Raw genomic sequence first — 12,161 nt, 5'->3', positions numbered from 1 at the left:
TAAATTTTAAATTTAAATTTAAATCTAGACTACTCTAGAGAAGAGACACAGTAACTAACTTTTTTAACACCAGGATAATATTCAAACTTAACACTTCATTAGATTCTTTATAGTAATGTAAACAAGGCATTTTCTTTTCTTTATAGGGGAAAAGAGGCTGGAAAATTTTTGCCTATTCAATTTTTATTAAGAAATATCAAGTCTCGGGATGCCTGGGTGGCTCAGTTGGTTGGACGACTGCCTTCGGCTCAGGTCATGATCCCGGAGTCCCAGGATCGAATCCCACATCGGGCTCCCAGCTCCATGGGGAGTCTGCTTCTCCCTCTGACCTTCTCCTCATTCATGCTCTCTCTCACTGTCTCTCTCTCTCAAATAAATAAATAAAATCTTTAAAAAAAAAAAAAAAAAAGAAATATCAAGTCTCAAATGCTTGAGAAACCGACAAAACTGGTCAGCGAAAATGATTTTTATTTTTTACTTTCAGGAAAAGGATTGCAAAAATTGACCCAAGCAGATTCATCAGTTACAAAACCAAAAGCAAGATAGTATTCAAACTATAGAGCACAGCTTGAAGATGACAGAAATGGCAACAAAGGAGGGTTTAAAATGAGATTATTTTATATAAAAGCTAACAAACACATTTAACAACTTTCTAAAAGGGTCACTGAAGCACAGAATGTCATGAATGTAAGAGAAGAATTGAAGCTATAAAAGCAAATAAAAGAACCACCTAAACAACTCAACAAATTATTTTTTCCTCCAATGCTTTTGTTACTTGAGGATGCAGATTTTCATCAATAAAAATTAAAAAACTATTTCTAAAAAACAAGCATTCTTCTATTAGAAAATACTTAGACCAAAGACTATAAGAAGAGTATATTTAGGGGCGCCTGGGTGGCTCAGTGGGTTAAGCCACTGCCTTCGGCTCAGGTCATGATCTCAGGGTCCTGGGATCGAGTCCCGCATCGGGCTCTCTGCTCGGCAGGAAGCCTGCTTCCTTCTCTCTCTCTCTCTCTCTGCCTGCCTCTCTGTCTACTTGTGATTTCTCTCTGTCAAGTAAATAAATAAAATCTTTAAAAAAAAAAAAAGAAGAGTATATTTAAAGAAAATATTGGTTGTCACTTTTTTTTTTTTTTTTTTTAAGCTCTATAAGCATGGTTAAAGATTCTGAATCAGGTTGACTAAACTCGCCTAAATAGAAATGCTGTATTACGTCTTACGTGCTACTCCTTTCTATACCTCAGAAAAAAACAGAGCCATATATATATTTTTAAAACTATTTTTATTTCACTTTGAAATGGAAAGCTCAAATACTGATATCTCAGAATATTTTGGTAATATTTTGAAAACTCAGAAAACTCAGATGGATGTAGTATACAATTGAGAAGAAGCCATATGGTCAAAAGACAGTAATTCGGAATCTTAGCTCCAACTCCACTTCCATTTACCTAAAGTTTTTGCTCAAATCAGCAAATTCCTCTGGGCCTCCACTTCCTAATCTATGAAAAGAGGCAGCTGAAGTAGATTTATTACAACCATTGACATTTAAAATTCATTCTTAATATATACCGCTCTAAGATTTATTACAACCATTGACATTTAAAATTCATTCTTAGGGACGCCTGGGTGGCTCAGTTGGTTAAGCAGCTGCCTTCGGCTCAGGTCATGATCCCAGCGTCCTGGGATCGAGTCCCACATCGGGCTCCTTGCTGAGCAGGGAGCCTGCTTCTCCCTCTGCCTCTGCCTGCCATTCTGTCTGCCTGTGCTCGCTCTCTCCCCACCCTCTCTCTGATAAATAAATAAAAAATCTTTATTTAAAATTCATTCTTAATATATACCGCTCACAACAACAAAAAAATCTCATTAAATTAAATTTATGAATTTAGAATCTGGTAAGAAGGGAGAAAGTAAAGGATGAGAAGGAGAAATGGATTACAAAATGATATTGCTCCAAGAAGAGTAAATCTTGAAGCTAAAACCTCATTTTTACCATGACAGGTAGTAACAAAATTCTTCAAAGCTCATGAGGATTTCATAAGAGCAGTCTAAAAGATGTACACACTGGTTAATCATTCTTGCATTTACTTTGAAAAAAGTTTAATTAAACAGAGGTCTCACTTCTTCAACAGTTCTTATCTAGGCTTTAAGAGTTCAAAACTACTTGAAAAGAAAAATGACTCAGGAAAAAAAAAATTCTGTGGATGTATTCCACACAAGTATGTTGTATATATGATTGCAGGAGTGTTCAATCTTCTTTTTTGCTCCATGCTATTTACATGCACAACTTACTCTTAACTACTTACTATAATTCTCAGCCCAAGACATGGAGTGGGGGTGGGGGAGTTCACTGGACTCTGCAGGAAAGGGCATAGGCACTGAGAGAGGGAGAAGCCATCCCATAACCCCAATATTAGCATGTCACAACTTGGCCTTACTTGACAGACCAATCTAAGGAGACTTTACTATATGCCAGCTAATTGAAACACGGTCATCTCTAACATTAGAGCTTTACCATCTAACTTGACCAAACTGTTAGAGTATTTAAAAATAACCCCCATTTAGAAGGTGGGTAGAGAGGAAAGGTGAAATAGGTGCTGAGGATTCAGATTACACTTATCGTGATGAGCACTGAGTAATGAATAGAATTGCTGAATCACTGTTTGGTACACCTGAAACCAATGTAACACTGCATGTTAATTATACTGGAATGAAAAAAAATAAACCCCATGTAAATGTTTATGTAAAGGTTTCTTTTTTCTTTATTCAATGGAAGCTACCCAGATTTGTTAATCAACTGCATTGAATACAATATCATCATAAACAAAAATTATTTTGAATCTTAAAAAAAAAAACTCTTCCTATATTACAATTCAAGATTATACTTGATTGAATTCAAGATTCAATACAAGACTGAATTTGGTTTTATAAAGACTTTTAAAAGTACAGAAAAAAACTCGTTACCTTCTGAGTCAGGATCTCCAAATGGGTTTAATTCTGCTACATCGGGATCACCAAATGGATTTAAAGTCACAGTGGCCAAGTCCTTTTCTGCCTCATCCAAAAAGTTCAGTTTGTTGATAAGCTCTGAAAGTAAACGTTGTGTTAGTTCACTATGACTGTAGTTAAGTATAATTCCTGATCATTCAAAAAATATTTCAAATTGTAAAAATTCACACTAACAATACCTGCAAATAATAAGACATAGCATTTTACCTCTGGCAGAATGCCATTCATGTATTTTGTAGCATACCAACATTTTCAAATAAAACAAAACAAATATATGTATATTAATTTGAAAATTATATCAGATAATGAACTAGAGAAACTTTCATCAGCCTAATTTAATCCAATAAAGTGCTGATTCTTAGAATATCTTTCAGTTCTAAATATGAATAATTCAATGGGTTTAATATAAACAAATATTTTAAAGACAGTATGGTTATAATACATAAGCTAGCTGAAGAAATATGCCATGTTATATAATCAATTATTATCTTAAAGATGTTTCTAAATCACTCCCTATCAAGGATACTATTATAAGGCTTTGCTAAAGATGGTAAGTATTGTTGTTGTCTGTTGGTACGCTACAAATTACCAAAGAAAACATTTAAGGAAAAGCACAAAGACAAAACTGACGGCGAATAAATACAGACAGAAGTCAAGAGGTAGCAGGTCACAGTAAATACAGGCAATCAGAAGCAGAAAGAAAGGAAGAAGCTCTTAGACCTTCAGAGGAACTGGCTGATTTAGCTGAAGGCATATTTGCTTGCTTTATGCAGTCATCTTGATCTTCATCTAAGCTGCTCAGAGCATTCAATTGGTTTACAATTTCTGTAAACAGAAGCCAGTCGAGACAAATGTAAGGTAAGGTCATTTAATTAAAGAGCCATAGAAGCATGCTGTTACTCAAAAAGACAAAGAGAGGGGATGTTTGGTTAATCAGGAGAATACATTCAGAGGATGTTATTTTGATGACTATAGCAGATGTATTTAACGGAAAGTGACGTTGTACTCTTATTTTAAAATAGAAAATATTTTGTTAAATTTATATTATTAATATAACATCCTTATTAATAAACACAAAACAAAGATAATAGCTCAAGAGGCTGACATTGGCTTTAGTAACTTCCTGTTGTATTTATAAAACAGTGGTTTAAATGCATGTTAGAACAATTAAAAATGTCCGTTGATAACTACAGAAAAAAAGTATTATTTGTTTCATATTATAAACATAATCTAAGGTTTTAAGAGTTTATCTACATGAATCATGAACAGAAAAACACTTGTTTCATGTTCTAGAATTTTAAAAATCAGCACATAATAAGAAGAGCAGGCAACAGCTACTATTTTCTACAGCAATTGTTCTTTTATGGGAACTCTTGAGTATTAGCTTTAGAAAATCTTACAATTTAGCCAATAAGAAACAAAAGGTTAGATAGAAAAATATTAAAATAAGATAGAATTCATTTTGTGCATAAGCAGAATTTTTTATCATGAGTCATATATATTTTGGACAACTCAATATGTGTAATTATCATTCACTGAGTGAAAATTAACTGGAAAAAAAAATAACAAAAGCCTAGTAGAGTATTCTAGTTAATCCTTGCTGTTTCCAAAGTTATAACCTGGGAATAGCTTAGGCATTAGGACAAATCAAACAGGTCGAGATTATTCAGTGGGAAAGAAAAAAAAGTTAAAAACAGAAAAGAGTTGTAAATTCAGCTTTAAAAATTGTGTTAACACTATGAATCTAAGTACACATTCTAAATTTCATTTAAACTAAATCACAGAATACACAGTTGTAATAAGTTTGTCTTCATCCATTCATTTGTTGTTGAATAAACATTTATCACTCTGTGCCAAGTATTATCCTTGGGACATAAAGATGAAAAAAACATACATGGCACTGTCCTCCGGGAATTTGTATTGTATAAAAATACATATTAATTTTGAAACAGGCTTAGTAAATGACTATTGGAGCATTAGATGGTCAGAAATACTAGTGTTATTTTACAGATCTTTGAGCTAAATATATACACAAATGTGATAAACTTATTCAATTTTTGTCTTGATGAGAAATACATTTTGCGTGAATAAAACTGCTTGAGATGGTCACATAAACCACAGAACGTAAGGAGTAAATTCTTTTAACATGAGTCATATGTTGACTTCTTTGAGTGATTTTGAATAGTAAGAGTTGGATAGTCAGACTTTATAAAATTTTTTTTTCATTTTATTCTGCCAATGGTTTTAAACCCCACTCTCACTCAACCTAGTAAACTCCTCATTAAGATAGAGCTCATCCATAAACTAGATCCTTTACCTCTCACAGATAGTTATAACTTGGTAATTTTTAAGGAAATACGGATAGAGGATCAGTGTTAAGTGGTTACCAGTGCATGACTGACTTTTTTCATTTAATACTAGTTACATATTATTTAAAATTTGCAAATGATTCTTAACTTTGGAAGCATGAAAAAAGAAATATTAACAACAGCAGCTAAACTTTCCATTCCTCCTAGAACTTCCGCTTCTAGACTTTCATTCATATTAACAAAGTGAAAGGTAATTCTGTTTAGCTATACCAATACTTTCTCTCTTTGGCATGCAAATAAATGTTAATTCAAATCATAATAAGAGGCAATCTCCAAAGAAATTCATTTACCTATTTAATAAATATTTATCAAAAACTTGTTATATATCTTTGGTAATACCTGCCTCATCACTTTATATTTTTGTGGGATAGGTAAGTGAAGCATTATACATTATATGATAAGTATGATAAATATTATGATTGAGATATGCATTACAGGCCATGTGAAACTGGAAAAGAGGAGGCAGATAGCTCATTCTAAGGTCAGGAAGGCCTTCTGAACTTATCTAAATTTGAGCTAATCCTAGACATCATCATCATTATTATTATTATTATTATTAAAGAAGAAATGAAGAGCATTCTACAGGACAAAAGGGAGATAAATGAGAACAAGACACATCTGAAGAACTGCAAGTTGTATGGGGTTTAAGATGTCAGAGGTGGAAAACAGAATGAGATGAGGTTCGCAAATGTCCTATTCTAAGATTATTGTGGTTAAGCCAAAGAATGTGATCTTTACTCTGAGAACTATGGGAATCCACTGAAAAATCAAAATGTGTATTTTAGAAACATCACTCCAGCAGCAACATGGTGGCGGCATTTGGAAAAAAAACAGGACAGGAAGGAAGAAGATGAGTAGTTCAGCAACACCACTCCAAGAAAAGAGGCAATCAATAAATATTTGCTAATTAAAGAATAAATTAAGAATATAGATTTGGCAGTTAATTTGATGTGAAGGATAGGGAAAGGAATCTAGGACAAGTGCCAGCTCTCTATCTTGGATGACTATGTGGATAGTATTCTATTACTGTGATGGGGGCTATTCACTTCAGAACATACCAAGCTACAAGTGTCTGTGAAACTTCCAGGGAAATAATTCAACTGGCAGATACAGATATTGGTCTGGAACCCAAAATAATTTTGTTATGTATTTCTCCCTTTAAAAAAGCACTTTTCAGGGCACCTGGGTGGCTCAGTCAGTTAAGTGTCTGACTCTTGATTTGGACTAAAGTCATGATCTCAGGGTGTGAGACTAAGCCCCACATCAGGCTCTGCACTGGCCATGAAGTCTGCTTTAGATTCTCTCTTTTCCTCTTCCGCTTCCCCCCTCTCTCTCCAAAACAAACAAACAAACAAAAAAACCACTTTTCTGTCTTTTTAATTTCCCATAGCCAATGTATTTTAAAATATATAATCGGAAAAAAGTTAAAAATTTAAAAGACTTATGACAAAGATATATCCCCAGAATTGTTTTAGGCAGGAAGCTTTCTCAGTAGTATATTACCTTGACTAAAACCCTTCCTGGCCCAATTATATATATATTTATATAATAGTGTATTACTTTTTATTATGGTCTGGTTTCACCAAATATTTATACATTTGAAGAATGCTAAGAATACTATGTAACAGCACAAATTTCTACCCCAGTGCTACTCAAATTGAGCAATAAACTTGTACTGTAAAACTTAGTCATAGCAACAGTGTATCATTCTGGACTTGCTTCACATTGGTGAAAACAAGAAGGAAAACTAAATTAGGGGCAGGCAATCAAAGAAAAGGGTCAAGTAATTTGAGACTCTCCTTTAGTTAGGAAGGCAAAAGAAGATAGAAATTGACCACAAGAGATTATCACACTGAACCAAAAAGGTAGTTGGGGTGGTGGCATTAAGAGTAGGTGATGTCTTCCTTTTGAAAAAGACTGTAGCTGAGTTAAAAGAAGAAAAAATAAACTGCCTAGAGATAGAACTTACCTGCAAATCTTGTAGCATCCTCATTGTTCTCTCTAAAGCATAATAATATTCAGTACAGTTCTATCTCATTTTAAGATGGTCTAAGAGGGTAACCTTTCAGCTTCCTGGCAGAATCATGGTTCAAAAAATATCATTTTTCTCACAGGCTCAGGTCCATAAATATTTGATTTATGGATATAACTAATGGGTTTAATAATATGATTTTTAATCCCATGGCGCATCACAATGGAGAAAGGAGGAGCTACTTAAAGCAGAAAAGATAACATTGAGAAGTCTGTCCCTAGGACCTCCAACACCTCCCTCTTAATTAATTAGTAAACCTTAGTAGCGTAGTAATATGATCAAGTTCCTCCCAATTTTTTAGATACGCCCCTCAACCATCATCAGCCTTTTCTAGTTTAGTCAGACTCTCTTAATCCTCGTAAGAAAACAACTTTAGAACAGTAGTCCACAATTTCTCACCTACCATTCGTTCTTCAACTCATTGCACCTTTTTTATTTCCACCTTTACCCATCCCCTTTTCCAAAACTGCTCTCAGGTTACCACTGTATAGTCTAGATGGCAAGTACACTAGATACCTGTCAGCTCTTATCATACTTGAACTCTGTATGAATAAATGTGATTAGCCCTTCCTTCCTTGAAATTCCTTCCAGGACAATAGTACCACCTGGTTTTCTCCTATCTCTTTGATAGTTCTGTCTTGGTCTCATTTAATAGTAACTATTCTTCCCTCTACTTCTTAAATATTATCTTAAATATTATCTATTCCCTAGAACTCCATCATAGGTCTTATTTTTTTTTTTTTCTCCCTAAATTTGCTCTTTCTGGAAAAATTCATCTACTCTCCTGGCTTAACCTAACACAGAAATGCAGATTCGTTTGACTACTGGGCACTTTCACCCTAATGACCTGAGACATTCCCCTCACACACTTACACAAAAAATGGAATTAAATAGCTGTGTATCTATTTCATGTTCGTCTTTCATCTGTGAAACAGCAGTTTTTAGCATGGCTGGAACTTAACACATGTGAATGAATGAAGGAGTGAATGAACTGAATGAGTCATAATAATTGGCATCATAGTTGTAGAGTCAGAAATACCTGTATTTTTAAATCATATATGTTTATCTATATGTCTATCTATGTATCCATACATGTATCTAGCTATATTTCATTTACCTATCTAAGTGTTAGAGTTTAAGCCATCACACCAAAATTTGGTGGCTTAAAACAAGTTACTATCCCTCACACTTCTAAGGGTTGACTGGACTCAGTGGGGTGGTTTATTACAGTTAGATGGTGGCTGGGGCTAAGTCATTTAAGAGTTTAAACTGGACTTGATATCCAAAATAGGTTCTGTACTTGCATGTTTGGTATTTCAGTTGAGAAAGCAGGAACAAGTGGATGCTGGCCATGCATATCTCTCTCCCAAAGTGTCCTGTCCACATAGCTAATTTGTAGTTCCTCTCAGCATAGCATTTCAGGATAGCTGGACTTTTTTACATGGCAGCTGGCTTTCCCCCCAAGCATTCTTTATAAGAGGGCCAGGCAGATGATATGAGGCACTTTATGACTTAGCTTTTTAAGTTACAAAGTGTCACTTTAGGGCTAGCCCAGATGTAAGAGAGAAGACTACCAAAGGACATGAATCATAGGAAGAATGGTTCACTGGAGACAATCTTTGGAGACTAGCTATCACACTAATCAATAAATCAGCAAGTTGAAAGAATTTATTTTCTTACTAATCTAACATACTTACTTACAAAATTTTTACATTACCTACCAGTATTTTACAAATGCACATACATAAAAGGCACAAACTTTAAATTATGTAATTCAAAGAATTTTGATAAATGTATACACCCATGTAACCCAAGATCCAGAACATTTGCATCACCCCCTTGAGTTTTCTCATGCCTCTTTTCAATCAATCCCCAAACCCACAGGCTAACACCATCACACAGGATTGGTTTTTGCTTCTTCCAGAACTTCACACAAATGGACTTATTATATTCGGCATAATGGTTTTGAAATACATCCATGATGTTGAACATAACTGTTCATTTTTATTGAAAGGCATTCCATTCATGAATATACAGCTGACCCTTGAACATGAGTTTGAACTGTGCAGGTCCACTGATACTAGATTTTTTTCGATTCATACAGTACAGTCCTATAAATAAATGTATGTTCCTCATGACTTTCTTCATAACATTTTCTTTTTTCTAGCTTACTTTATTCTAAGAATACAGTATATAATACATATAAAACAAGGGTTAATCGATTGTTTATATTATCAATAAGGCTTTTGGTTAATAGCAGGCTATTAGTAGTTGAGTTTATGGGGAGTTAAAAAGTTATAATGGATTTTCAACTATCCAGGGAGTTGACACCCCTCACTCCTACCTTGTTCAAGGGTCAACTATACTACAGTTCATTTAGCCACTGCCCTATTGATGTATACCTGAGCTTTTTCTAGTTCAGTGCTACTATGAATAAAAATGCTATGAACATTTTTGTACAAATCTTTTTTGTGGCCATGTGTTTTCATTTTTTTTTGGATAAACATCAAGGAGTGGAACTGCTGGGTCAGAGGTAGCATATGTTTAGTGTTACAAGAAATTTTCAAGTGATCATACCATTCGTTACATACTTTACCAAAAATGGATGAAAGTTCCAGTTAGTGCACATCCTTGCCAATATTTAGTATTGCTAGTCTTAAATTATAACCATTATACTGTGTTGGAATTATAATCTCATTGTGATTTTAACCTGCTTCACAAAGTCATGCTGAGAACATTTTCATGGGATTATTGGCCTGATACAGCTTTCTTTGGGGACCACATATACAATTTTTTGCCCATTTTCTTAAAAAACAGGAGCACCTGTTTTGCTCAGTCAGTAGGGCATGCAACTCTAAATCTTGGGGTTGTAAAGTCTAGACCCATGTTGAGTGTCAAGGTTACCTAAAATAAAATCTTTTAAAACAACATTTTTAAAAATGGGGTTGTGTTTTTACTACAGAGATGTCTAACATTTAAAAAATGTATTCTGAATGTAAGACTTGTCCGATATCTACTTGGTGAATATTTTCTTCTGGCCTATGACTTACCTAACATTTTCTCAATTATCTCCTTTGATGAGCATGAGTTTTTAATTTTGATGAAAGTTAATTTATCAAAATTTTCTTTCATGTTTACTCACCTATGTCTTATGTATGAACCCTGTCTGACCTCAGGTCATAAAGACACTGTTCTTTTTGTTGTGTTTTTTTTTCCTCCCCAGAAGCTTTATTGTTCTAGCCTTTGCATTTAGGTCTATGATCAACCTTGAATTAATGTTTGTATATCATGGAAGGTAGGAACTGAGACTCATCTTTTCCACACAGACATCTGGGTACTTCAAAATAATCTATTGAAAAGACTTTCCTTTCCACACTGAATTATGCTGCACCTTTGCTGAAAATTGGACAAATAAGTTTTGGATCTATTTCAGAACTTTCTGTTTCATTCCACTGTTCTATGCCAAGACCATACCATATTGATTACTATACCTTCATAGTAAATCTTGCTGTCAAGCAGTATTAATATTATGATGCTGTTCTTTTTCAAAACTGTATTGTTATTCAAGTCTTTTGCATTTCCAAATACATTTCAGAGTCAGCTTTTCAATTTGTTTTGTTTGTTTGGTTTGTTTTTTAAGCCAGCGAGGATTATGATTGGCACTGGGTTGAATCTATAGATTGACTTGGGGAGGACTGAAATCTTAACTATATTGAGTCTTCTCATCTATAAGTGTAGAATATTTCTCTATTTATTAAGGTCTTCTGTAATTACCTTCAATATTGTGTTACAGTTTTCAATGTGGAGGTTTTTCTACATCTTTTGTTAAATTTATTTCTAACTATTTACAGACTTTTTAGCCTCAACTGTAAATGGAATTATTTTGCTAATTTCATTTCCCAAATGTTTATTGTTCATATACAAAAATACAGATTTTTCTATATTAATCTTGTATCCTATGACATTGCTAGGATATCCAGTATCATGTTAAACACAAGTGGCGAAAGCAAACATCTTTGCCTCATTCCCAGTCTTAGGAGAGAAGTATTCAGTATTTTACCATAATATATGATATTAGCTGTAGCTTTTCATCAATGTTCTTTTATCAAAATGAAGAAATTCCCTTACATTGAAATCTTGCTGAGAAACTTGGTACTCAATTTTGTCAAACACTTCTTCACGTATCTATTGAGGAGATAACATGGTTTTTCTCCTTTATTCTGTTACTGTGGTTATTGAGGAGATAACATGGTTTTTCTCCTTTATTCTGTTACCGTGGTTAAACCAACCTCGCATTCCCAGGACAAATCCTCAGAGAATGCATTATCAGTACTTAGAATATTCATTGTTTTCTGGCTCCTCCCCTAAATACTGGAGCACTTTCAACTTTTTCTTCAGAGCTCTTACTTCCATTCTGGCCTTGTCAGATAGGCTCTCAGTGTCACCAGAATTCTCCTGGAGTTTCCTAGGGAGGCAGGGAGCCTTAGAGAATGTTCAGTTGTCATTAGTACAAACAAAACAAAATTAATTAGGGTTTAACAATGACATAGAAAGGAGGCTGAAGTTGTAATCTGTATCTCCTGCCACTTCTGGTCTCTGAGTCGACATATTTGAGTTCTGAACACAAGGAGGAGATATTCTTACCATCTTTGGTCTCTCTTCCTACCGTCTCAAATTCCTTTAAAAAGGTGGTAGTTGTGATACCTTATCAACTTTTTAGCTCAAGGGATCATAAATGCCCCCAGCTCTCTGAT

At 34.2% G+C, this 12,161-nt stretch overlaps 1 protein-coding gene across 10 annotated transcripts in view; it reads right to left on the bottom strand.

Annotated features, from left to right (window-relative positions):
- The window catches only part of EHBP1 (EH domain binding protein 1), a 376,969-nt gene that overhangs the window by 185,836 nt on the left and 178,972 nt on the right, over window positions 1-12,161 (bottom strand). For 7 of the 10 annotated variants that reach the window (XM_059187792.1, XM_059187791.1, XM_059187789.1 and 4 more), the window contains exons 8-9: window positions 3,727-3,831; window positions 2,962-3,084 (exon numbers count right to left, since the gene is read on the bottom strand). In XM_059187792.1, the coding sequence (XP_059043775.1) occupies window positions 2,962-3,084; window positions 3,727-3,831 (228 nt within the window). The remainder of the gene's footprint in view (window positions 1-2,961; window positions 3,085-3,726; window positions 3,832-12,161) is intronic. The other 3 variants (XM_059187794.1, XM_059187797.1, XM_059187796.1) reach the window with 1 other exon arrangement.

This window comes from Mustela lutreola, chromosome 9 (assembly GCF_030435805.1).
Source record: "Mustela lutreola isolate mMusLut2 chromosome 9, mMusLut2.pri, whole genome shotgun sequence".
NCBI classification, from domain to species: domain Eukaryota; kingdom Metazoa; phylum Chordata; class Mammalia; order Carnivora; family Mustelidae; genus Mustela; species Mustela lutreola.
The sequence above is the reverse complement of the archived record's forward strand: the minus strand, read 5'-3'. Positions and strand labels throughout refer to the sequence as shown.